Below are 25592 nucleotides of genomic sequence, written 5' to 3'. Positions count from 1 at the left end.
ATGCAGCATGCCAAGAGAGCTAATGGCACCTTATCTGTGGTCGTCTTGGTCAAAGAAGAAAGAGGCCAAACTACTGTCCTCACTAAAACCAGACAGATGCTAAAAAGCAACAGACAGGGGAATAAGGTAGATTAAGTTAAAAAATAAATTCAGTTATCCAAAGTGTTGCAGTACTCGAAGGAAATTTTAGAAAGCCTTATGTTTATATTAAGGATATCTTTTAAGGATAGAAATATGTAAGGAAGATATGATTGTCCCTGTCAAACCATTACATTTAGAAAGATTTTGTTAATATGTTTGCAATGTCTTGAAAAGAACAGTCAAGGCTTTTTAACTAGAGTTGCAGAAATACATTACTTTGCCCTTTAGTGGTGTACGCAGTAGGAGTTAATGCCTGGGGCGCTTGTCATCATCTCTGTCGATAAGTACTTCTCTCAAATGAAAAAAAAAAATCAGTTCTGTAATTACCCCAGAAGATTTCCATGTTTGTCTCGGAAGAAATAATAAACAGTGGGCAAAGAAAATAATCTCCATCTGGAAGAGAGGATGTAATGACGGTTTTCATGCTGAAGGAGTACCTCTGCTTTTCATGGAAACCACTGTTGGATTCTAGGCAGGAAGGAAGATCCCTGTGCTAGTTACTTATCGGACAGAAATTTATTTGCAAAGCCCTGCCAGTTGGAATAAGGCACAGAAACATCAAGCTTTCGTACAGGTAACAAGGGCACACGCTGCTTTTCAGAGAGGCAGAGGTTTGTTTTCTTGGCGCAGCGCTGTGTGGTGTGTTGACCACCACCACCCCCGGAGCTGATAGCGTTTCACTCGCCCTGTCATGGCACACGTATTGTTTCTTCCACCTGTTGCACCCTGTCAGTAAACTCTGTGGTCCTACGAAGTCTGGCGCTATCAGCGATACTGGCGTTTTCACTTAAATACTAAATAATAATCTGCTCTGCGGTTTGTGAAGCCTTCGTGGCATCCCTCAGCCTGAGCTGTGCTCTGTGGGCAAATGCAACGCTTGTAACTATCAGCGATAAGCAGATGTTAGGTCACTGCTCATCTCTCTCATTAAAGCAATTAGTGACCTGTAGAAGATGATTGATCAAGGATTTTGTCCATCTCGACGTTGGTGTCTGGTTGCCTGCACCAAAGGCTGCTGTTTATAGTCCAGTCCATAATTTCTCCCTTTCCTGCTCATCGTTATTATGATCCAAAGTGCATTTTTGCTTCTGTTAGCAAAACCAGAATCCCCCGTGCCCCAGTTTTAGCAGCTAATGTCCACCATAGGGGCAACTGATCCAGCGCAGGAGTTAAATATAACCGTGTCTAGTGTAAGGAGAAGATTTAATGGGAAATGGTTGGCATTCTTTCTTCCTAAAGGCACAGGGAGGGAGGGGGGTGGGGGGGGGGAGAGAGAGACGTACACACACAGACACATACACGCATCCCACAGCGAGGGAAGAGGCAGAGAGCAGGCAAGGCAGAGAGGGAGCGAGACGGAGAGAGAGAGAGAGAGAGACAGAGATCCCCAAAGCAGCCCTGCGTCTCTGAGCTGGCGTCTGCCAGGGCACAGCCAGCATGTTGGTCCTGAGCCCGCTTGTCCGGGGATCTTACCTGCAGCTTTTCTTCTGCTTTGCTCTGTCTCAGACCGCGTACGTTGACAATGTCTTCTCAGTTTCAGCAGGTAAATTGCTTTAAGTCTTGTTACTTTCCCTTGCTTGGAGCTCTCCTCTGCACTCTGATTCCTGCACTTTCCAGTGATTGTGAACACAGGATCAAAACCAATAATACTTCCATTGCAGGTCTCGGTAGAGGAATTTTGCATTGCAGACCTGTTCTGCCACATTTTTGTTGCTTAGTTGTTTTTGCTTTTATTATTTCTGGTTTTAAACCCCTCCCTTCTCTTCCCGCGGAGAAATAATAGACAGGATCCTCAGCTGCTCTGAAATGCTTTTTTTCCATTGGCTTCTGTGGTGTTGTGCTAATTCATGGATCTGGCCCAATTAGTATATTACTTGCATGTCTGCATGTTTCTTTTTATTTTGGATGAGCTTAGGTAGATTACAGCGAGGGAAAGAAAATGAATCTCAATGTATATCTGCTTCTATAAATAAAGCCCTGACCTCAATGAGCGCTGCCAGAGTCCGACTGGATGTTAGCAGAATAAACATCATCTGGCTCTGGCTATGACACTAACAAATACTCGCATGACTTACATAGCAAACAAGAGTCCACGGCACGGAAAATCCCTGCTAGGCAAAGGCAAAACAAATTAGTTGTCAGCTGAGCCAGGGCACTGGAAATCCCACTTCATAGATTCTACGGTTTGATCAACGAGACTTTCCTTTAGCCGTGTTCTGTGCAAAGGAAGGGGAAAGGTGATGTGAGCTCTGACTCTCTCTCTCCTTTGAGGGACTTTCACTTGTTTATGGCAAATTGCTGTCTCCCACCTCCTGTCTGTTATTCTGTATCTGTCAATAGAGATGCTTCTAACTAACATCCTGGATTCCTTCAGTGTCAAAGTTGAGATGGTTCAACTGAGATTTGTAGGTCAAGGTCAGCTATACCTACAGATCCTCCCTGTGTCTGTCACATGAAGACAGTGACCAAAAGGGTGCACATTTTAAGACTGTGCATAAAATCAACTTTAGACGCGAATCTAAAGACACTCAGCCTTTCTCTCTCTCTCTCTAATGTCTCTAATGACTGCAGAGCCACAGTTTACATTCAAGGCGCTTACAAGGGAACGGTGATTAGGAGGGTAGCTTGTAGGAGATGATAGGTTTCTGCACTAAATAACAGTAACAGTGCATGGTTTCTTCTAAGAGATTTTTAAAAATCTTTTAAAATGTGCAGAGCTAGTAGTACACTGTATTTCACTCCCAATGATTTGAACAGTCCATTCATTTAAAGATACTCAAATAATAAGATTCTGAGGGCCACAAGAGTAATGCAGATATCCTTTGGGGAAAAGCCTTATAGCATTTAATAACGCAGCCGTTACAGCTCCACAGTCATTTCAGATAACTTTTAAGATAACATCTAGAGAAGCCTAGTATTCGAAGAAGTACATCCTTTGAAAGACAATTTAATCCATTCTTTCAAACCTTTAGGAACTAGTAATTTTTTCTACTAAGCTCTGTAGGGCGCTAAAAAGCATTTACGTTTGTTATCATTTCTGTTCAACTGAGTATGCTTTTTCCATGATATTGAGATTAGTTAATGCTGAGGTACAGGAATTATCAAGATTTATTTTCTCTGATACATTCTAAATTGCTTTGCAACAACATGTAAGTTATTAGACCTCAACAATTGTTTTGAAGAGCTCTGCATTTATTTGACACTTGCAGATGCCACCCAGACAAACAAGAATTTCACATTTCCCTTACCTGTGTGGCCTGGCCTTTCTCCTGTGGCACACACTTGTGTGTCTAGAGGAGCCATTTAAACTGTCCTCTGAAAAAAATAACAGTTCAACAAATAACTTTCCCCTTAGAAGAAGTAGGACTTATCTCTGCTGAAAACATGGTAGAATATGAAGGAAAATGCCAGACTCTGCCCTTTGTAGTAGAATGTTTTCCATAGCACGGCCCTGGGGTCCCCAGGCAGAGGCTGCAGCCGACAGCAGCCCCTTCCTCCTCCATCCCCGCAGGCCGACAGCTGATGGTTTCAGGCTTGGAGAAAGTGTGAACCCCATCAGGATACGTGGTTCCCAGTGTGGCAGTTTGGGCAAATCACTGCTCCACGCGCTGCTGCACAGTAAACCCCCACACCGTGTGCTTCTGGGCAAGCCACTGAAAATCGCCTTTCCACCCAGCAAGCTCTTAGCAAGGCTTTTATCACAAGTGTATCATAAATGATTACTTGATATTATGGGGGAAAAAAAAGGATGTCTGGTGGATTATTCAGTCATGATACCACAACCACAGGGCTGGATTAACACCCATACTTTGAGGAGCTGTTACATACCTGTGTACCATTATTACTTGCTAATCAGGGCTATTTGGTATGAAAAATGACATAATAAAAATTCTTTTAGTGCTTTAATTGCATCTGCATTTTAAGAAACATCTCTTTAAGGAAAAAATCAAAAAGTTCATATTTTCTGGTAGAAATCTCACAGTGGGTACAGAAGGTGAATTACTTCCATTTAAATTTTTGGTTATTCTAGTGGTTTCTCAAATGTTCTGTGACTGTCAGCTGAGTCAATTATTTGTATCTGGCACCGAGATGTAATTTCACATTTAAAGAATGGATTTCAGCACCCTACTTGCAAGTTCTAAAACTAATCACATTTAACAGTGAGGATGTTCTTAAGCAACAGCTTGTCTTTCCTATAGTTGGGAAAATACGTTTGGGTGTTTTCCAGGTAGTTCTGAAAAATTCTGGGCTAAAAGTGCTTTTATTTCTGTCCTCACACATCTCTGCCTTCTAGTTACTGCTTTGTAACCTCTAAACCTTTTTATTTTTGCTCTGTTGCTATGCAGAGATAAACAGTCGGTAGAGGGAAGGAAAGTGTTTGTAATTGGGGAAAGAAGAATAATCTGGATCTCTGTCTGTTTTGCTGCCAACTCCACCTTACAATCCCATCAGCCTCAAGCAACTGCCCATTGTTGTTTCTGGAAGTATTTTGAATGTCATGTCAACTCCAGAGAGTTGAGTCTCCTGGTGCTGATGCATAATTTCTGAAGGAAATGCTTCAGGGAATAATATTACAACACGTTCAAGCATGTGGCTGTGGTTTCACGTGGCAGTGAAGATCCCATGGGTGCGTAGCTCAACCCTCCTGGAGGCAGCAGGTTTCTTTTTCGGGGTAACCTGGCATATCCCACCCTTACACCACTGTGGTTATCACAGAATCACAGAACATTAGGGGCTGGAAGGGACCTCAAAGGATCATCTAGTCCAATTCCCCTGCCGGAGTGCCGGACCAGAGGTGTCCTCTATAACTATTTTTCAGAGCTCTGCTCTACTGAGGTTCCTGCACTGTGCGCTTGAGGAGGTTACACTCATGTAGTGAAAACTAGGTGTGAATTTTATACTCTTTTTTAGTAGGGTTACAGGAATCCATCTGCATCTTGTAAGAATCGGCCTGAAGGAAGCCACCTTCCAAATTCAGGTAGTAGAAAGACTCTCTTCCTCTCCCCCTCATTCCTTTTCCTCTCTTTTTCTACTCATCCAGGCCAAAGGTTTCTCAGGTTTTGCAGAGCGATGGGAAAGTATTTAAATTACCAGCAACAGTTGAAGAACAGTATCTCAATGCTTCTTCTGACCCAAACCGCCTTTTACGCATGCCACAAATGTATCCCTTGATTGAATTTTCTCCTACGATCAGTATTGATACACAGTGCTATGAAATGATTAAGGTTAATGAATTTAAAGGAATGAAATGGGATGGTAACATCTGAGCACTACTGGTAGTGTTCTTCATGATTTCTTTACCTTTTCCCCGTTATTTTCCCAAAGAAAATGAACATCACATCTCACTGGCTGGGTGGCACAGCCTCTTTGAATCGGGAAGGCGGAGTATTAATCTGCAACCAGACCTCATGTGGGGTAACTTCAGAAAACAGTTCAGCTTCCTTGTGGACTGACACTGCTGGAGCAGTAAGGGCTGCAGAGAAGGGGAAGGCGGGTTTGGAACAGGAGCTGTGCAGAGTGACAGCCTTGGCTTGGCAGCACAGGGAGGGGACGCTGGTACCCCTTGCCTTGCTGCACCTGGGCAACAGGGCATTGTGCATTCGCGAGAGAAAAAGTGGGAGAGAGAAAATACAAAAACAGGTGGTGATTCCTGACATTGGGGGAGTCGGCATCCAGGCTGCCTGTCTGTAAAAGGAATATCTGACCCCATCATCAGGGTTGTGGGTTTTTTTTCTCTAATGAAACAACCTGCAGGAACCTGAAATATTGCCAAAACAGACAGCAGAGATGTCAGGTGGATGGTGTTTCTAATAACAGTAACTGTAAATATTTATTTATGTAAAATCACAAGGGAAAAAAATGATCAGAGTGCTAGCAGAAGTAAGAAAGATGTAGAAAGAATTTAAAATAAAACCAATGGTAAAAGCTGGAAGACTCTCAAAGGCAGCAGCCAGAGCCTACTGGGAAAACCACCCAAAGGATGACTAGCAAGCAGAGGCGAATATTTGAGGGGAAAAAAATATCAGTGCAGGGATGGAAGCCTGGCTCTGCTCTGGAAGGTCAGCACGTGCCCAGGAGGCGCCTAGCATCCTGATGCCATTGGTCAAGGGGTTTCTCATGGAACACACGTGAGCAGGAAAGCTTGGTTTAGAATAAAATTCCTGACGGAAATGAGCCACTGGCAAGGCTACAGCTTCATTAGGAGAAGAAAAGCAAAGTATCATTGGCCATAAGAGAAGACAGTCACCTGACTGTGGATCTGGCTGGACAAAGGTCTTGGGGCTGGACTCGGCTGGGCATTTAAAAGGTTTCTATCTTGTTTGTGGCTCACAGAAACCTGAAATGGAGGCAACAGATTCTTTCAATAGAGTATCTCTTCATCTTGAGAGAAAAAAATAACCTTGGGATTGGCCATTTGCACTTAATAGCCCAAATGAGTAGCTAGAAAGATAAGCCACAAGAAGGGTTGTGTAGTGGTTACCCTTCTAAGCTGATAAAGGCGACTGTTCCTGAACAGCCTCTGGGGAAAGGCTTGGACTGGTAGAAAAAATAACAGTCTAGCGTCTTGTGGCTGCTGGTGCTTCAAGTAAATGGGTCTTTAAAATAAACAGTTACATTAAAGCAGCACCTGATCTGACTTTATCTGTAGTTTCCTCCCTGGTAGATATGAACTGTGAGAATCACAAATTTGGTTTTCTGCTCAAGTCAGTGCGGATAATACTCAGGAATGAAATTACCTTAGGATTCACAGATGCTTCTCTGGTGGTGTATGGTGCGACACCTGTGTTGAGCCAGGTGAGAGCAGAGCAGCCACCCTGGTGCACGGTCTGTCCATGACTTCGTGCCTGCACCCAGCTTCGTGTCGGGAACGGCAAGGGAAAGACTGATGCAAGCTGCAATGGCGAAGGAGCCCCAGGAGGTCCTGTGAATTTAGCAGCAGACCAATGAGTAGAAGTCCACGTGGTCTTGTGGGTGAGGGACAAGGGAAGGACATCAGAGGCGGTTCAGGACGTTACGGCATTTGCCTTGCAGCAGCAAACAGAATCAAAAGAGGACACAGCCACTGGTAAGGAAGATGGAAGCTGGTTGTGGCAAGGCTCCTTAAGGACAGCTCTGGGTCTCGCTTATGGGAGGGGAAAGGGGCTTCTGACTTGCTTGTGCCATTACTGGCCTGTCAAAAAAGGTTTGGTGACTATAATGCAAATAAAGGGAAAGGGTTCAGTTAAACGCTGCTTAAGGTATCACGAACTTCATTTGCTCAAGGCAATGCATGTTGAAGGAGCGCGTGATCTCCCTTTGTTCCCCTGTTCCCCCTGGTTTCACGTAAAGGTCACCTTATTCGGCTTCATGTGCTGACCCGATATGGGCAGAGGCATCCTCAGATACAGAAGCCAGGTTTGATACCTGGACACCTGAAGTGCAGAAAGCAGGGAACTACATTGGTGGCCAGTTCAGATTTTTTTTCTAAGGCAATGTTTGTGTTACAAGTAAGGCAGGTGACTGACTTCAGGCTGTGAAACCTTCTCTGGAGACACAACCCAAGGAAAGCCAGTATCTTTCAGGTCGTTGTTTTGTGGTGAACAAGTTCTCCTGCCACCAGGGACAGAGGTCAGTACAGGAGTTGAGGCAACGCTTGCTTGGCTTTCCAGTGAAGGAAGCAGTAACAGATTTGAAGGTTTTTCTGTAATCTGTGAATGTTTCTGACAGGTAGCAACCAGCCTAAAAGGGAGCCTCAGCTGAAAGCAATGCTGCAGCTGGCATGGAGATCCCACCTGGTTTGAGTAACCTTCTCCAGGTTGTATCGTTGCCGTGACTGATCATAGCACTATCTGTAGTCCATAGGTACTGAACGTGCTGGTGAATACTGGTTCTTTTATTGTGACCAGACTGGGAGGTGAAGGCTGAAATGCCAGCACAGCCATGCAATCTGTTTCAAAATCAAATGTTTTCAGTGAAAGGATGGGAGCTCCACTGACAAGCAATACAAAGTGCTGTAAATTCAGCTATTCCCTACATACTCGTGGCCAGATAGTACTCGTAGGCTTCTTCTCTTAGTATAGACAATACATTTGGATTTGTCAATGTTATCAAAGCCCTGCACAGGGAAGGAAGAGTCTGTGACTTGGCATTTTAGCCTCCTTGATTTTTAAAGCCTGTTCATTTGGGACACAGAGGATTCCCACGGATTAGCTGTATTGGCACAGGAGCACCAGCAGCCTCATTGCAGCAAGAGAAACTGCTAGTGCTGGTTAAAACTACAGAAAAACATCATTTGTGTTTATACAGGAGGAAGTTTGTTTTCAGGATAGGCTGTGCATCCCTGCAGACTTTAACTCTTGGTGCTAGGATGGTGTGTGATTGCAAAATCAGGGGGCGCATTCAGCTGTAAAGCAACATAGGACTAACCCGGGACACATCCAGGAGACCTATTTCATGCTGCAGCTTAGTAGGTAGAAGAGAACTGGGAAAACCCTTCAGTTCTAGGGGGAATTCTTTGAGGAAGATTCTGATCTCATTCTGAGTCTGATTCTGATAGGCAAGAGAGAAAAACCCCACAGGAATTAAAAGACTCCATCCTAGATTTTCTGTTTCTTCCCTTCTCGTCTCCAAGGAATCACTGCTTCAATGAGAAGGAAACTGGAGGGATGCTTTCTGTAGTCACACGACTGTAATAGTGAAAGGGCGTTTGGGATGAGAAGATAGATATAGGAAGAAAGCAGAAGAGGGCTGAGACAGTGAGGAGAAAGAGAAAAGCAGCTGTTTACCATTTTTCCCAGGAACTGGCAAGTGTGTATGCATAAACGCATGTGCCCAGGGAACACACGCAAGTAAAGGGAGATGTTTTGTCTAAAGAAGGCAGTGCTACAATTTCAGTTTTCTTCTAACTGCGGAAAAACGTTGATAGATTTTTTTTTTAGCTTCTTGAAACTACAAAGTTAACAACTTTTTACAACACCAAGTCAATGCAGAGTTATTTTTTGTGAAAGACAGGAGAATAAAGTCAGCTGGGCTGTGAATCTGTTGCAGCGAGGGAGTCATGAGGAATTAATTTAGTCCATGGTAGCTAAGTTTCAAAGAGTAATTTGAAGGCATTTCTGAGGGTATGGCAACACCCATAGTCTCATAGGGATTGTCTGGGAATGTCTGAGCATACGGTGGAGCGACATCAAAGTCAAGAACACTTTTGATCCATGCCAGCACTGGCAGATTGCGATCTTGCAGTTGTGGAAGAAGGATGGCACTGGTGTGTCTCGGCTTTGTTTGTACTAATCTCACAGATAAAGTGGGAGAGGACTGTGTGGCAGTGGCAGTGAACAACATGCAGAAGTCTTTCGGGCCTGGCACAGCAGCCAACTTGCCTTAATCTTCAGGGTTTCAGGCTCTTATATGGGTTGCAGTAAGTTCTTAGGCATTAATACTCAAAGTATTTATAATATTGTTCTTGTGTGACGAGCAGTTGAGTTTTATCATCTGGTTTATGAAATGACTGTGCCTCAGTTTCTAATGGACTGAAAGGGAGCACATAGAGTTGTCAACATCGTTTAGTGGTGTCTAGAGCTCCGGACCTCTGCAAATAGAAGGCAACAGAAGTAAAATTGCACAAAACAGCCCTGTTGTGGTTATTGGGATTTATAAGCCATATGTTTGTATTATAAACCCATATTATAACCCACTGAAGTGGGTCGGTATTTTCATGTTCTTTTGAATTTGACGTGCAGAGCCAACCCAGACAAATGCTCCTCTCTCTTTCTGTACTGATCTCAGAATTTTTGTTCTGCAGTCACCCTGAGAAAACAGTATATGATCTTTTGGCATACATGTTGCTCTCATACATGCACATACACACAATTTAAATGTTTGAAATATTTGCATACAGAGAGTAAAAGACCTTTCCCTTCCTTAGAAATCTCACAGGCCCCTTTGCTTTCCTGAGTCTCGCCATTTCTGCAGTGTTTTCTAAAGCTGACCTGCATAGATGCGGCCACCTACTAGGTACTGGCCGGGCTGCGAGGGGCTGGCTGGGGCCTCGCTCCCTGGGAGCACGCAGGAGGCGTCTGGAGGTGCTGGGGGACAGGGGCTGAATGTTAGGTGGGGACGGAGGACACAGCGTCCTTGCTCCTCCAGCCGGGTGAACACTGAGATCCGCCGTCCGGGCAGTGTGCCAGGGTCCGTGCTATTGTCAAACTTTTTGAACGTCAACTGATTTTAAATAACTTCATTTATTTATTTATTTATTATGACAACTCTGAGCACGTGGCAGCTGGTGAAGCACACATTGCTGCTGCCACAGCCCGGAGCCACTTGGGGATTAAAACCAGACTATTTTCAATTTTTTATGAGTTTTTCTTGACCGGAAAGAAACTTGCAAGGTTTTGGCTAGACTTTTTAATTTTCTGTCAGAAGGACAGGGAAATAATTTCTCATCAGCTTTGCTCTGTTCCTTAAAGATTCCGAAGTCCTGTTTGAAACAGGAGGAAATGAGAAGCGGGCGAGAGCTACAGTGGCGCATCTCATCCCGTAACTCTCACGGGAGCTTCACAGGTCACTGCCTCCTCCACTTAGGCACCAGTATCTAAGCTGCAGGGCTTGATATATTTCCTTGGCGTATTTGCGTTAGCTGGTTTATAGGAAAAGATATATGTAGGCCATCGACCATAAGGCCGAAGCTCAAAAGGGTACTGAGAGACACAGACCGTTTGCCAACCTGACGGTTCGACCCAGCTCCAGACACGAGCTGTATTCCCAGCTCTGCTTTTATGTCCTTAAGGCACGTTTTGGGACACAAAGCTTTGTAAAACACATTTTAAAGAAGTACGTATTGTTAATTCTGATGCATGTCTTTGGGGTTTTAAAGAGCTTAATACCTGCATCTGCTCTGTAAAAAAAGGATTCTGACCAGTCTGGCTCTCTAAAGGCACCTTTCACAAGCTCTTCAACTTTTCTAACTTAAAAGGAAAAAGTGCCTTAGCCGCCTTGCAATAGATGTACAGAACGGTACCAGGTGGCAGTGGCCTGTGGCGCGCTGCTGTCCTTGCAAGGGGGTAAGAGGAGCCTGAATGAAAGACAATAAAGCAGATGAAAGTCTCAGTTTCAGTTGGACAAGCCCACACAATTCATTAACTGACTAGTCTGCCCAGCTCGTTTATTATCAATTCTGAGTGCCATCCAAGTAGGGGAAGCACCTGTGACGGGGTGTCAGCCACCGGAGGTCTCCATCTAGCAGAGTCCTGCCCGACACAAGCTGGGCAGGCCACCAGCGCCGCTGTCGGGGTGACAAACTTTTGGATAGCAGCTCGGCTTCCCGTCAGGGCTCACTGGATGAATGTGGTCGCAAAGAGGAAGGGAAACACATGTTAAGTATCTTTTTCCTTTCTCATCCTTTCCTCCTGACGGTTGGCCTATAGCTTTGATATTTTAGGATAAAAGTCACTTTCATGATTTACTTAGGTGGTTTTTTTTTTCAATGAAATCCTGTAAAGCTAACCTGAACCCAGGACAGTACTTCTCTGATACCTCTGTTGCTGTCCAGGGAGTTTGTAGGGTTGAAGGTCAGCTCTAGGATCAGCTCTAGGGCTCAGAGACCTCACATGAGTCCCGCTCTGGGGCACTCAGCCTGGGTGAAGGCTTCTCTCTGCCTCTGCATTGAATCATCTCAGATAAGAGTTCCCAACTTCTAGCTATGGTCAGAAGCAAGCAGTTTGCAGGAACAAAATGAAACATTGCAACAGCTTGTCTAAATACGTTATTTTCTGAAGCAACCGTTGCTAATGTACACATAGATTTATACTGTCACTTTCTTGAATTAGATTAACATATAGTCTGGACTATAAAAATAATTTGAGTGTAGAATTAATGATAAAGACTTTCCATTTTAAAGCTGACTATTATAATTTTTATATTCTCTGAAAATGATTGCCACTTAGACAAGTCCTGTAAGGAGTTTTTAATTTTGTCTTACTTCTCTCGTTGAATATGTTCTTTGATATTGAAGCTGTTGAAAGAGCAGTTTCCATATGAGATATGTAAACATGTGCTCTGTGTAGACAGGGTCTTCACATTTCACAGAAAACTATGACAGTCCTATTCTGGGGCTGAGATTTTTTCCACTGATGGAGTCTGGAGTATTCTGAAGCTGTGTTTAGCAAACAAAGCCAACCTGGAGCCTAAAAATATACATTGCATTTGCAGAGAGCCTGTAAGCCTGTCAAGGTAACTCCTTTGTGATATAGAAAACAAGCCAATACTGTAATGGTTGTACATCTTGGATTTATCGCTCTTACAAAATCCATACCAATGAAATGCAGTGTTTATTGAAAGAGCAAATTACAGTAGTCATACCTGTAGTCACTCTGTGAATCACTTTTTTTTTTGCTTCCTCTTCTGTTGTGTCCTCCTGCCATATCTTGCCTCCAGGGCCAGCCTTTTCTTAAATACTTGCTTTACAAATACTTTCCAGAGCATAGCCATGGTTAATGATGAAATATTCATCCCTGCCCATGACAGGGAGGTTGGATTAGATGATCTCTAAGGTCCCTTCCAGCCTATGCCATTCTATGATTCTATGATTAACTACAAACATCATTATATAATTGACATCTATCCTATATAATAACAATATTAAATGCATGCTTTTTTTTCTTGTTTTGCACATTAAATCAGTGCAAAATCACTACCACTATTTATACCAGCAAACCTAAATTGGGTTTTAACCTAACTTGTGGTACGGTAGTATTAGAATAAGACTCTAAAGACTGAAATAAATAGGTATTTTGCTATCAATTTGGTTAGCTGTAGTGTTTTTCACTGTAAAAGCTGGTTTACAGATTTTCAGATTTTGCTGAAAAAAAAAAGGAAAATCCCAATTTTTGATAACTCAGTATTTGACTTTACTCATGAGGACATAAGTATCTTATTAAAGCTGTAGCTATACATCCATATTTAAGCTCATCTTTGCAAAATATTTAAAGAACAACACTTTAATCTCTTATTTTATATATTTTTTTTAAAGTAACTGCAGTAATGCAAACCTTTCTAGTCTGTGCCTGGTAGTAATCTCTTAGCATCTAGGCCATATTGGGCCAGCTTTGATATTTTTATTCATGTTGAAATATAACAATCCTATTGAAATTTAGCTAGACCATGGAATAAGGTAATACTAAGAGCAATGATACTGGAATGTGGCCTAAAAAAAGATAATCACATTTTATATCCTGTTAAATTACAAGCTGTTCATTGCTTTAATAATATGCAATTTAGACCCAGTGCAATGTGTTCAAATATAATCCTGAAATTAAGATAACCACAGAAGTATGTGTGGTAAAAATTGAAGACCTTCGTTACAGCTGCATAAGAGTGACTGACTTGAGGGTAAGCCAATACAGAACTTAATTCTACATATCTTTGTATTTTATTGCTTGTGCCAAACTGGAGACAGGCTAACTCAAACCTTTACTACTTTTTGTAGGACATTGGCATTTTCAGTATGTATTTAAAGCTTTAAATGAAATTATGTATCTTTTCTCTTTATTATAAATCTTCTGCCTTTCTCTTACATTGAAGTCTTTGGTTGAGTTTCAAACTTGTGAGGAAAAGTTGAGAAAGAGTCTTCATTATGGACCCTTTCAAGCTTTAGTTGACTCATGTCTCAGAGGTATCAACTTTAATAGTGTCTTGATAGAGAAGAAAATCTAGATAACATAAACTGCCCCAAATGCTGCTGAATTACACTCCTCTGGGAAACTCTTTTCTGTGCATCAGGACTGAGGGAAATGCTGTCTCCATTAATGTGGGATGGCAGGACTGATACAATACATTTTCTGAGACATTTGAAAAAACAGAAGTATCTGTCCATTAGAAGAATCTGCCTTACCTTGAGATGGCACTAATATCCAGCCTGTGAGTGATTTGCACACAAATCTAGCAATTTCGTCAGATTTGTCTTCCTAGAAACTTAATTTAGAGATTTTCTATTAATACCAGATACTTCACTATAGGCTTTTCTTCCTACTCTACTTGGCTCCCTGCCACCATTCAGCTCACAGACTTCCATTCCAGATGCCACTAGCCAGAAGAAAAAAAAAAAACAGACATAAATAAATATTTATTGTCCTTGACCAAAACCTTTACAGAAGGCCCCCGCTCTTATTAGAGATGTATTTCTCAAGGAGTATATAGATTCAGGAAAAAAACCAAACAAACGAACAAACAAAACCAAAATGAAACAGTATAATCATCTTCACATCCTTCCTCTGTGAATCTTTAGTCACAACTTCTTATATTGTTGATGGAAGTTTACCTCTTAGGAAAGGATAAATGCATTGCCAAATACAACTGGGACACTGCCTTACCAGTCAGTCGATGGCAAAGTTATCAGCTAAATCTGGGTTGCAGGGTATTTATTCTTAGGGATGATGCACAAATCAGAAATAAGGCAACCTGGTTTCAGTCCCAGGAGAAATATGGAATCATAGAATGGTTAGGGTTGGAACGGACCTTAAAGATCATCTAGTTCCAACCCCCCTGCCATGGGCAGAGAAATCCTCCACTACATCAGGTTGCTCAAAGCCTCATCTAACCTGGCCTTGAACACTTCCAGGGATGGGGCATCCACAACTTCTCTGGGCAACCTGTTCCAGTGCCTCACCACCCTCAATGTAAAAAATTTCTTCCTTATATCTAATTGAAATCTGCCCTCTTTCAGTTTGAATCCATTGCCCCTTGTCCTATCACTACATGCCCTTGTAAAAAGTCTCTCTCCAGCTTTCCTGTAGGCCCCCTTTAGGTACTGGAAAGCTGCAATAAGATCACCCCAGAGCCTTCTCTTCTCCAGGCTGAACAGCCCTAACTCTCTCAGCCTGTCTTCATAGCAGAGGTGCTCCAGCCCTCGGATCATCTTTGTGGCCCTCTTTTGGACTCGCTCCAGCAGCTCCATGTCCTCCATGTGTTGGAGACTCCAGAGCTGAACACAGTATTCTATGTGGGGTCTCACGAGAGCTGAGTAGAGGGGCAGAATCACTTCCCTCGACCTGCTGGCCACACTTCTTTTGATACAGCCCAGGATATGATATAAGTACCTAAAGCAATTTGGTCCATGGGGAATGTTGGTGGCAACAGCACAGAGAGCTTCCTGATGGAAGGAACTATAGGGGACTACAGGGACTATAACAGAACCAGACAATGCTATTTCTGATACACTTTCGAAACAGGAGGGAGAGAGAGAAAGAAATATTTCAGTCTGTTTTCTAATGTTGCCTATCTGAAATTTTCCAAAATCAACCTGTGTCATAGCCACATTAAGAGCTTAAAACTCTGCATAGCCTTTTGCACAAGAAGGAACTTGCAGACTTAAGGGACCACCTGGTTTCTTAGATCCCTACTTGGATTGCAGTGTTGCAATCAATGCACACAGGATGTAGGAAAATCCCATGGAATGGAAACTCCTGTAAGAAATGCTTGTGGTGTTCAAGACAACGGATGAGTGTTTGTATTGAACAGATCTCCCTTGTTTGGAACAGAAGAAACAGCTCAACCGCAGAGCGTGCTGCCTCCTCGGCCCTCCTCCACCGCCCCTGTTCCCACCACCGTACTTCAGGCATGGCTGGAGCACTGTAAGTGTGGCCCGGGAGCCTTCCTCTTCTTTTTTACATGACTTTTTGTATTTGACAAAGACTGAAGTATCCTCTCGAGCACCGCTTCATGGTGTCACTCATCAAACCCATCTGGCTGTGTTGATGTGGCTCTGTTAGGACAATGATTCAAATCCCAGACTGGAGCTCCAAGTAAATCTCAGATAGATCAAGGAATGAAACTAGGCTGTGTCTGTTCGGTTCAATTAGCCTAAAATATTCTCCTTACTCTTGGGAGCTTTCTTAGAGTAAGGGAATGGCAACGCAATAAACCAAGTAAGGGCAGAAATGCAATTTCCCATCCTACATGATGATTTCAGAGTGTATGTTATACATGTGTCCTGTTTTGTATCATATTTGCTTTACCCAGTAGGTGGAATAAAAGTCCCAAAATCCTCCTGTGGAAACTATTCCCACCATTTCTTTTTGCAGAAAGTCACGTTTGAGTTGCTGGTATGGAGTTTTCAGTCACCCACCTATGCATTTACCTGCTCTGTACGATATGTATCCATCCACGTATGTTATATGCAACGTAAAGGATACAATGGGTATATGATATAACAATTTGCCCACTTACACTTATTGTCAGGGTCTGTTAACTCCCATATATTTTCCATCCCAACATTAAGAATTTTTCTACCTACTCAGTAATTCCTATTTCTTAATTCTACTATTCATTTACCATATACAAATTCTGCAATTATTGCTAGTGTATGTAAATAATTATTAGTAAGATGTCTGACAAGAACTAACCCAAGAAAAATACAGTGTATAATCCCCCAATGTCTTCAAAGAGAACAGGATTACACTCAGGGTGCAATTCCCCTCAACACAAAATCTCGTTGCCTCCCCCTGCCTCATCCCCTCTCTTCCCCATTTCCACAGAATGGAGACCCAGAGACAAGATCTCTTTCAGAAATGTGATGTGCTCTATCAGCGAAGATGAGGTTAGGACCAGGGTCCCTGAGATTCCTCCAAGCTGCCCAGAGTAATCTCAGTGTAAAATCACCCTTCACACCATCTCCCCCATAAAAACACAAAATAAAACTAAGTAGTTACTAGGAGGGTAGGAGCCACATGAATTTAGTGTGAGCAGTTTGTGCTTTGGAGTTTCTAGTTGGAGCTTTTCTGGAAAACGGCTTTGCACTTAGAAGCTGAAGATCGGTGGTGTTAACCCGGCATTTCTGGCTCAGCGCTCGTCTACGTTCCAGGGGAGGCCGCTTTTGTCACAGGACGTAAAGAAGGCAGTTTACTCATGCAAGCCTAGCTTTGAAATCAAAAGATTAGGCATTTGTTGGTCTTTAAAGGCATCATCAGCTCCGGTCTGCAGTGAATGAATGCCTGCAGGTTATGTCTTCTGGAGCGAAGTTCATGCTGCCTGTACCCCGGCTGAGCAGAGTCTCTATTATTAGAGCAAAGACTCTATTCTTGGAGAGGAGCTGCTACTTGTAAAGTGGGACGGAGAAAGCAGGGTCACGTCTAAGAATAGGCCAGGGTCCCACGCTGGCTCAGAGGGGCATGCGACAGCCTGGCTGCGACACACCTCTGGGAGGGGGGGAGAGGAGGAGGAGGAGGAGGAGGAGGAGGAAGTGTGGGACAGGACGCTACGCTCAAGTGCTAATGTTCAAGCATCCGTGAAGATAACCTTGTGACAAAGCCTAGGCTTCTCCCTAAGGAGGCAAATAAGCTCTCTTGAGGCTGTAGTGTTTGGTGGCTGTGTATTTATGTGTTTCTCCAACTGGCTGTGTATGGCTGCATGCTCACTCGTGTGTTTTATGTTACATAGAAGCTGCTTGCCCTGGATATGAAAGACTTATGTCAGGAGCTCCAGATAATACAGGCTTCCCCTCTGCCCGAACCACATTGCCCTGCAGGACCTCCTGGCCCCCAGGTGAGTTATTAAACCACATTGTTCTCTCACTTGTTCCAGAGGTCATTACAAAGCTGTAAAACATCTTCTGCAAAGGCTTTTTACCACTTAATAAGCATGCCAAGCTCTGGCTTAATTTCGTTTTCATATAAATATGCATAAATCATGTAGACTTTTTACCCTATATTCTCATCCCTGCCTCACATACGCCGGTCAGTTTCAAATTCACCCTTCATTTTGATGGAGTTTTACAGTGGGTAGCACCCATCAAAAATCCCAGAGGTGCCATCACTTCCTTTAGAGGCTCTTTGCTAGTTTTTTTCTTTGCTTTAGACTCTGTTGTCCTTTATGTGAGGGCAAGAACCTGTGGTGTGGATGCGCAAGAGACGCAATGAACTTGAATGTCAGTGGAGTACATCCCTCAGAATGTCAACACCTACAGTAAACGTCAGAGACAAGGAGAGGAGGGCAGTAGGATGGGATTCAGGAGACGTGAGATCTCCTAGCTTGACCTGCAACATCTCTGCCTCTGACTTGCTGAGTAGCCTTGGGCCAGTCCTTTTGACCTCCCATTACATTTTCTACAATTCGTACATTCAGAAATCTTCTGAGGGAGGTCAGAAATCTGCTGAGGAAATGGTCCTCCTCCAGGGGAAGGGTTTTGTGAACATCTCTGTAGTGTGGAGAAGATCACCCATCTGCCTTTCTGTTCCAGTTCATTCCCTCCAAAGAAAAACACAATTTTTCATGGAGAGGTATTTCCAGTTTCTTCTGAGGCACAGGCGGTCTCTATCTATATACCATGCCTGGTGCTTTGGGACAGTGATCTTCCTCAGGGCCCCTGAGTGCCAGTTTTATTACAGTACAGCTAATAGCAGACATGGCACGGGATCTTTGCTGCAGCAAAGCTGTGACTGAGGCCTCAACAGCCTGAGAAGTTAACAAGCACCCGAATACTATTTAAAAAATTTGGACAATATCACAGTAAAGGTTCAGTTATGCGGCACAAAAGCTTAGTTTTAATTATGTTTAATTATGTTTAATTATTTGTCCTGTCCTGTATTGAGAAAAGTCTTCTCTGCATTATGAAACTGCCCTGCAGTGTGGTTGATCATGATCCGGAGATACAGTCCATGTGAAAGAAACAGTTGTTATTTCGGTCTTCACTAGACTGTCTTTTTTTAAAAAACCCTCTTAATACTCTCTCAGACTTAAGTTAGAAGAACAGTAATATTAATTCTATTATTCTACAAGGTCCATTGCTATAAATCATATTCATCTTGTAACCAAAGGATCTATGATCCCTCCAAGAATATTTTTAAATAGAGTAGGCTGGCAGATTTTATCACAATGTCAGACAGCAGGGTGAGTATAACATGGCTTTGGAATTTTTAATTAAAAATTACAGAGCTATGTCTTGTAATGGGACAATGTTAGAGCCAGCAGTCCTCTGGGCAATACTTTTATGACAACAATCACCTGAAAAGAAATGCTGCCATTACAAAAAAAATAATATCTAAGTACTTCTGAACTCTTTTCTGCTGTAACTTGCATAACTTTCAAAGGAGTTGTAAAAGCTCATACTGTTGAGTCAGAGCTGAATTTTAACACTTTTTCATAAGAAGGAGAATTACATTTGTAATTATATAAATCAGAGTATAATTCCTCCTATGTGTAACCTAAAGTAAAATGAAAGAAATAAGATAAAATTTGGCTCTGACTCTGAGTGCATTCTGATTTATGCTATTGAGAACCTAAAATAACTCTACCGACTAAAATAGTTGTAGTAAGTTGCATTTGAGTGTACACTTTTCTCCTATGTACAATATATAACATGTTTTGGACAGTATAAGATAGCCAAGATCCAAACCTGGAGTGAGTGATTTATATGGTGAATCTAGTGATCCTCTAATGCAGGCTCATGGGATTCTTTTCCTTAGAAATTCAAAAATAAAATGTGGACTGTGAACTGAAACACTCTAGAAACACTGGTTTTCTGATTTTTTTTTTCTGAGAGGGATTCAAGGTCTACCTGGATTAAGAAGTCTCCTGAAAGGAGAATCAACCTTATTTGAGAGAGAGAAATATTCAGAAGCGGTGTCAATCCTGCCTGTCCATACCACACTGCAGAACCCATCCCACATGTTTTATGCCACTTCCCTTACCACCCCTTTGGCTGACCTCCTCTTCCAGCTGACGCGGTGTCTCCATGTCCTCATTGTCACTAATTCTTCAGGACCCCAATAACATCTCATCTTTCCGATGCCTCAGGTCTTTATTCTTGCTAATTTTCTTCATCTAGAAGATGACCCTGCACTTCTCATGTCCAACTCTCCAGCCTGCCTCAGCAGTGGCACAGACCTGGCATTTAGAGGTCACATTCAACATCCAACACCCCAACCTTGGGGGTTCACACTATTCCCAGGAGACAACCACAGGGCCATGGGTTGAGGGAAGGCAACCACCAGTGTCTTCTTACTAATGCATTCACTTTTGTCTCTAGGGTCCACAAGGAATTCCTGGTATAATGGGACCAAAAGGGGAGAAAGTAAGTGTCTGTATTACGGAGTTTGGTGTATTTTTGAGGGGGCAAAGAGGGAGATGGACAGGCTTGTGTTCACTTTTTTCCTTGTCTGTTGAGTCAGTGGTGAGCCTTTTGGATTGGGGATTTGCTTTAATTTGGATTTAAAGCTGCCAATTTGTTTGAAGCTACAATTTAAATCTTCACGTTCATTTTCAATCTTGAAATATTTCTTATGGATTCTCATGATAGATACCTACATCTATGGTATGTGTTAGGAAAGCAGCTCAGGTGCACAAGTCAGTGATCTTACTGATCCAACAGCCTTTGACCACCTTGTGTCTCTGGGAGGACATGAGAGGCAGAACTCTTCCATGCAATGTTAATTGCATGGTTCAGCTCAGATATTAGAAGTGGTCTATATGTTAAATTATGGCTTCAGATCTGCAAAGCATTTGCTCCATGATGATGCTTAAGGAACCTTATATGTGAAGCTGGGCACGTAATTACATGCTTTGCCATACAAGGATGTGGCCGTAGATTTAGGACTGAAAACACAGGAAAAACCAAGGAGCTCCACTAAAGCAATTCTTCTTATTTTACCTCTGGAAGCAAAGTCTTGAATGCAAAAATATTCCCAATTATATTTTTTTTTAATAAATGCATTAACTAGTGAGCCACTGTGCTTTGAGTGGTGCCTATGAGACTAATATATATCTTTCTTTGACAGGGAGAGATTGGCAGGCCAGGAAGAAAGGTATGAATGAAGGTGCTGTCTCAGACACCCGTCTAATTCTTGACACATAGCAGCTGTAAGAGTGGGGTAGGGACAATAGTTCAATAAAAACTAGCTAACATTGAAGTTTAACAGGTTTGTGCTGCTTCCGTTGGTACCCAGGTTGGGTGGTAGGGAGCTCTGGGTGCAAGGCTGGAGAGCTGGGCCCTTTGGCTGGTTTGAATTCCACAAATTCCCTCAGTAAGAGCACGCAACTCTGGCCAGACTACTAAAATAGAGTGAGAAATTACCCAAACTATGTCTCTGTGAACAGGGGAAGCAGAGTATGGGAGCTATAGTAGAAGGTATATTTTAAAAAGCCCAAAGCATAATCAAACTTTTTACTCCTCCAAAGTCTAAACAAGGCTCAAATACCCCCGAAGGGGGAATAACCATTAATGATCACACTTACAGGGTTTTGGCACCAATGCGATACACTGACTGTAATCCTATGTCTGGTGACATATGAGCCATGATATATTGTCAAAAATATGTGTCCCTACATGTGATGAAACAGAATATGTTATCTCAGTCACTAAGTACCTCCATTTAATGTAATTAACTTTAAAAGAAGATAGAAATGCAGGATGAAATCAGAGATATGCAGAGGGTAGTCACTAACCAGGAAAAGAAGTACTCTTCCAATAATACATCAAGGATTTTAACACCAAATGTCGTGATGACATTTCTAAGATCATACTGTCAAGTGGCATAAAGCAGTGGGATAGCACTAATCTGCAGCGGTTTAGGAGATACTCACGGAGTGATTTACAGGCAGTAATCAAAATAGACAAATAACTGTATGTATATAGTTATCGCTAGTTATATAGTAGCTAATAAAGAGCAATTATAGATAGTAATATGAGAATGCTCAGAATAAGAAAAACAGCAAGTAAAAAAATCTTAGTTAAAGATTTGGTTCTATTCTTCATATAAATTGGGATCATACTGATACAACCACATGCAGGTCTTCTTGATTTACATTGTATTATTAAATGAGAAGAGGATTTAAGTTACTGATACTGGTTTTTTAGGATGATTATTTTGACTGCATTTAGATTTATTCCATAACTGATCTGCTTATTTGCATCAGTATAATTTGGTATTGCTGTGAGCCCACACTTCCTCCAGTAGCATTAACACAAACTGTATCGTGAATATAATATAGTACTTTTTGTATTAAAAACAAGGTAAAGAAGCATTTGCAGTTCTTTTCCTGAAAAGACTTTATTTCTCTCTATCTCCTGTCTGCAGTGGAGGCTTGTGTATAGGAATGATGTTACATGAATTGTTGTAATCGATGTTTTCCGTTCAAGGGTAGATCAGGTGCCCCGGGCGTTCCTGGGATGCCAGGACCAGTAGGATGGCCTGGACCTGTGGGACCGAAGGTAAGACTAAAATTCACATGGGGTCATCTGTTCAACATCACGATCTGAACACAACAGTCGTCTCAAGAAGTCTCTAAACCACTATCTGCTGGAGGCTGGGAAGCTGCGGCAGTGCAAGGACACCCTGTGTTTGTCCCATTTCTTACACTGCCCTGCAAAGACCTGCCCAGTCTAGGGTTAGGTTACTGCACCATCAGCCTAGCCCCTGTAGCACTTCTTATGCTGATTAAAATACATGAAAGGGAAATTGAAAGTCCATCTAACGAAGACTCATTGATAACCACTGGTGTCTCACAATCACAAAAATCAGTGTTTCAACATCGATCATCATCTGTGTGACTGCCCTTTAGGATGATCTCTTTGCCTGAGTGTGTACTTCTTGACAATGTAACTGTGTGCCCATGTGATCACAGGCAAAATGTCAGATTAGTGTCGGGGGAAAGAGATTACAAACCACGTGAATTGCTGATCAGATCTTTGAAGTTCGTTCCCATACAAACATTAATTCCTGTAATTTTTCATAGCCAACAGCAGAAGAAATGTCAGGATATGCTTTGCTACTGCAGAGTGGTTGCTTTATCTGTGTTTATTATAAATAAATAAGCTGAAGGACAGTCCTTTACTGATTATTATCTTATGCAAAAGGTATACAGCTCTTCACAGGAAGCACAGTATATGGAGTTTCTACTGGGACTTTTGAGATAACTCACTTTTTCAGTCCAGTACGCATCAGGCAGAAGGATTGCACACCATGTTTAGTTTGGAGCTGCATTTTCCAGTAAATCTTTGAGTCTTCATTTGCTCCATGAAGGTTCGTGCCCACACCTCAAAGGATATGATGCAATAGCTCTTGCTATTGCAGACTTCTGAATTCAAGCCACATCTGGGAAGCAGACCCTCAAGCTCTTCACAGCTATGTTAGATGAGGAACATCATATTACAGTATGTGGGAATGTAGACAAGCAACAAGAGACTAAGTACAAAAAAGGATCCAATGTTCACTTTGAACTGTGATATGAGAAATGGTGTCCCCCAAAATGCAAAGTGCTGTGATTTCTCACAGTGGGAGCAGTGAGGGCACAAGGAAAGTCCAGCTGCCTTGGTTTCTCAGAGTCTAATTACTGAGAACATAGCAGTAAGAAAACACATTTGTTTGTCCTTTTCCTTACATAAGTTCTAGTTTTATTTATGAAGTCTTCCTAATTTCATTTTATCTCCTTTTTATCTATTCTTATAGTTTTTCATCACACTCCTAGAAGCATCCCTCACATTCAGTAGTAATACTTTTTCCTATACTTTGACTGCAAGTCCTACTTGCTGTTTGATTCCAGTTCTTCTGCTTTTACCGCCTCCTCTGATACCTGTCTCCTCTGTTCTTTAGATGAGTTCATACTTCTGGTCTTTATAAATTTCAGTTTCCTGCCTGTCAATGAAGGGTCCAGTTGAATAGAGGTCAGCAGATCCCTGTGCTCACTTGCCTCAGTTGTGTCTTTCTCCTTTCTCTTCTTCTGATCTTTGATCTTCCCAAACTCCTCATACTCATCTTCACTATATGAAGTCATTTGATGCATCCTCTTTTTGCTGTAGATCTCCAGTAAGCTGTTGTTTGTTTGTTTGTTTGTTTCTCATTCCCATCTCTGTGCCTTCTGTTTCTTCAGCTGAGTCTTCTTACTTGTTTTCTCTTTCTTTGACACAGCCTTGGTCCAACCCTTATTTCTTCTACTTTGTTTCTTCAAGTCTTTTCTGAACTTCTGCTGGGACAGCAGCCAATGTGAAAATCTTCACTACTAGGACAGTGAAAGCCAAAGGAGAATGAAAGTCAACTGTATTCTGCTGATAGGGCTGCTGCATGTCTGCAGGCACTACTCTGTATTTCACCCTAGATATAATTAGCTGGCAGCAGCCAGAGAAGTTGTTGTAGAGCCTTTTCATGATTTACTGGCTCTAAACCACTGTAAAGCACATGAAGTCTCAGAACTAGAATAAAAGTAATTGCTATGCCTCCCCAGGCCATAAAGGCTTTCAGCAAAATAGTTTTCTGCAGCTCAGTGGAAGCAATGCTGGGTAGAGACAATGCATCTTCATGCAGTAAAAGGATGCACTGCTGCTGCTAATTTGCTTGCAGGTCCTTTAATAGCATCTGACAAAACTGAAGCACAAGTTACGCACCCAAGAAAATGCAAATAGAAGAATAAGATAACATATGAGGACTCAGGCAGAATACAATTGCAAGATAGACCTCTGACTACAAAGCTGCCCCAAGGTCAGGCTTGTCTCACCTATCTGACATAAAACCTGAACTGCTAAACCTTCAGACATTCAAATATGACCTTGTCAGAGAGCCACAATCAATAACTCTCTTTATTGACCCCTTTAGGGTGAAAAGGGAGAGTTGGGTGTGATGGGATTGCCAGGTACAAGAGGACCAATGGGCTCCAAGGTTTGTTAACCAAATGCTGCATTTTCAGACATTGGTTTCTAATGCTCTGCTGACAGCTGCTTCCCTCATGAATTTGCTGGAAAGCATTTATCAAGATATGTCTTTTCTAATACAGCTAAAAAGATATATTCTCCTTCAAGCGAGATTATGTTGTCTGGTTGGGCTTGGCTGTGGTTTTGGCTTTTCATAAAAATGCTTTGGTGTAAATGACTGTAATGCAAAAATTTGTTTTAAAAGCAAAACTCGTATATAATTGCATCCCAGTAGAAAACTGGAGTTCTTTGGTGAATCTACAGCATTAACTTGTGTCTGCAATGTTTTCCACCCGCCTCATAAAACTGTGGAGACCAGTTTGGTCCTCTACTAAAACTATGCATACGTATTGGTAGTTGGATAGTAAGCACGATTAGGTCTGGATGTTCCAGTATCTGTACATCACTGTCTGTAGCATAGCCTCCATCTTTACAAATTTAGGCCACAATATTTTAAGGTTCTTGAAAAAAAATATTTGATTAGTTTATTCAAATAAAAGACTGGAAAGAAGAACTGAGCACTGTGGCTTATTGTATGTTTCTTAAAGAGAAACTCAGTTTCTCAGTTTTATAGTAATCTTCACATTAGATTACTTAAGAATAATTTAAAGATGTTCCGGGGTGGGGGGGGGCAGGAACAGAAGAGGAAGGTTATTTTAAAATTATTTTAGAGTATTAATTGTGATGTCTAAGTCTTTGTTCACTTTCAGTTACATTTTATTTCCCTTGTTTCAATTTTAAAAGCAATACAAAACCTGCTGGCTTTACCTGGCTTTTTCACATTGGCTTTGGGGCTGAG

The 25592-nt window shown here is 42.1% G+C and overlaps 1 protein-coding gene across 1 annotated transcript in view; it reads left to right on the top strand.

Moving 5' to 3' along the window:
• Nucleotides 1-1578: 1578 nt before the first annotated feature.
• COLQ (collagen like tail subunit of asymmetric acetylcholinesterase) overlaps nucleotides 1579-25592 on the top strand; it is a 42690-nt gene continuing 18676 nt past the window's right edge. Inside the window, exons 1-7 of the mRNA XM_086614647.1 lie at nucleotides 1579-1684; nucleotides 15637-15749; nucleotides 17554-17658; nucleotides 20141-20185; nucleotides 20889-20915; nucleotides 22250-22321; nucleotides 24699-24761. Coding sequence (XP_086470773.1) covers nucleotides 1579-1684; nucleotides 15637-15749; nucleotides 17554-17658; nucleotides 20141-20185; nucleotides 20889-20915; nucleotides 22250-22321; nucleotides 24699-24761 — 531 coding nt within the window. The remainder of the gene's footprint in view (nucleotides 1685-15636; nucleotides 15750-17553; nucleotides 17659-20140; nucleotides 20186-20888; nucleotides 20916-22249; nucleotides 22322-24698; nucleotides 24762-25592) is intronic.

The sequence above is a fragment of the Tauraco erythrolophus genome, chromosome 7 (assembly GCF_009769465.1).
Source record: "Tauraco erythrolophus isolate bTauEry1 chromosome 7, bTauEry1.pri, whole genome shotgun sequence".
Taxonomy (NCBI): Eukaryota; Metazoa; Chordata; class Aves; order Musophagiformes; family Musophagidae; genus Tauraco; species Tauraco erythrolophus.
Note: the sequence above shows the minus strand (reverse complement) of the source record. Positions and strands in the feature narration are given on the sequence as shown.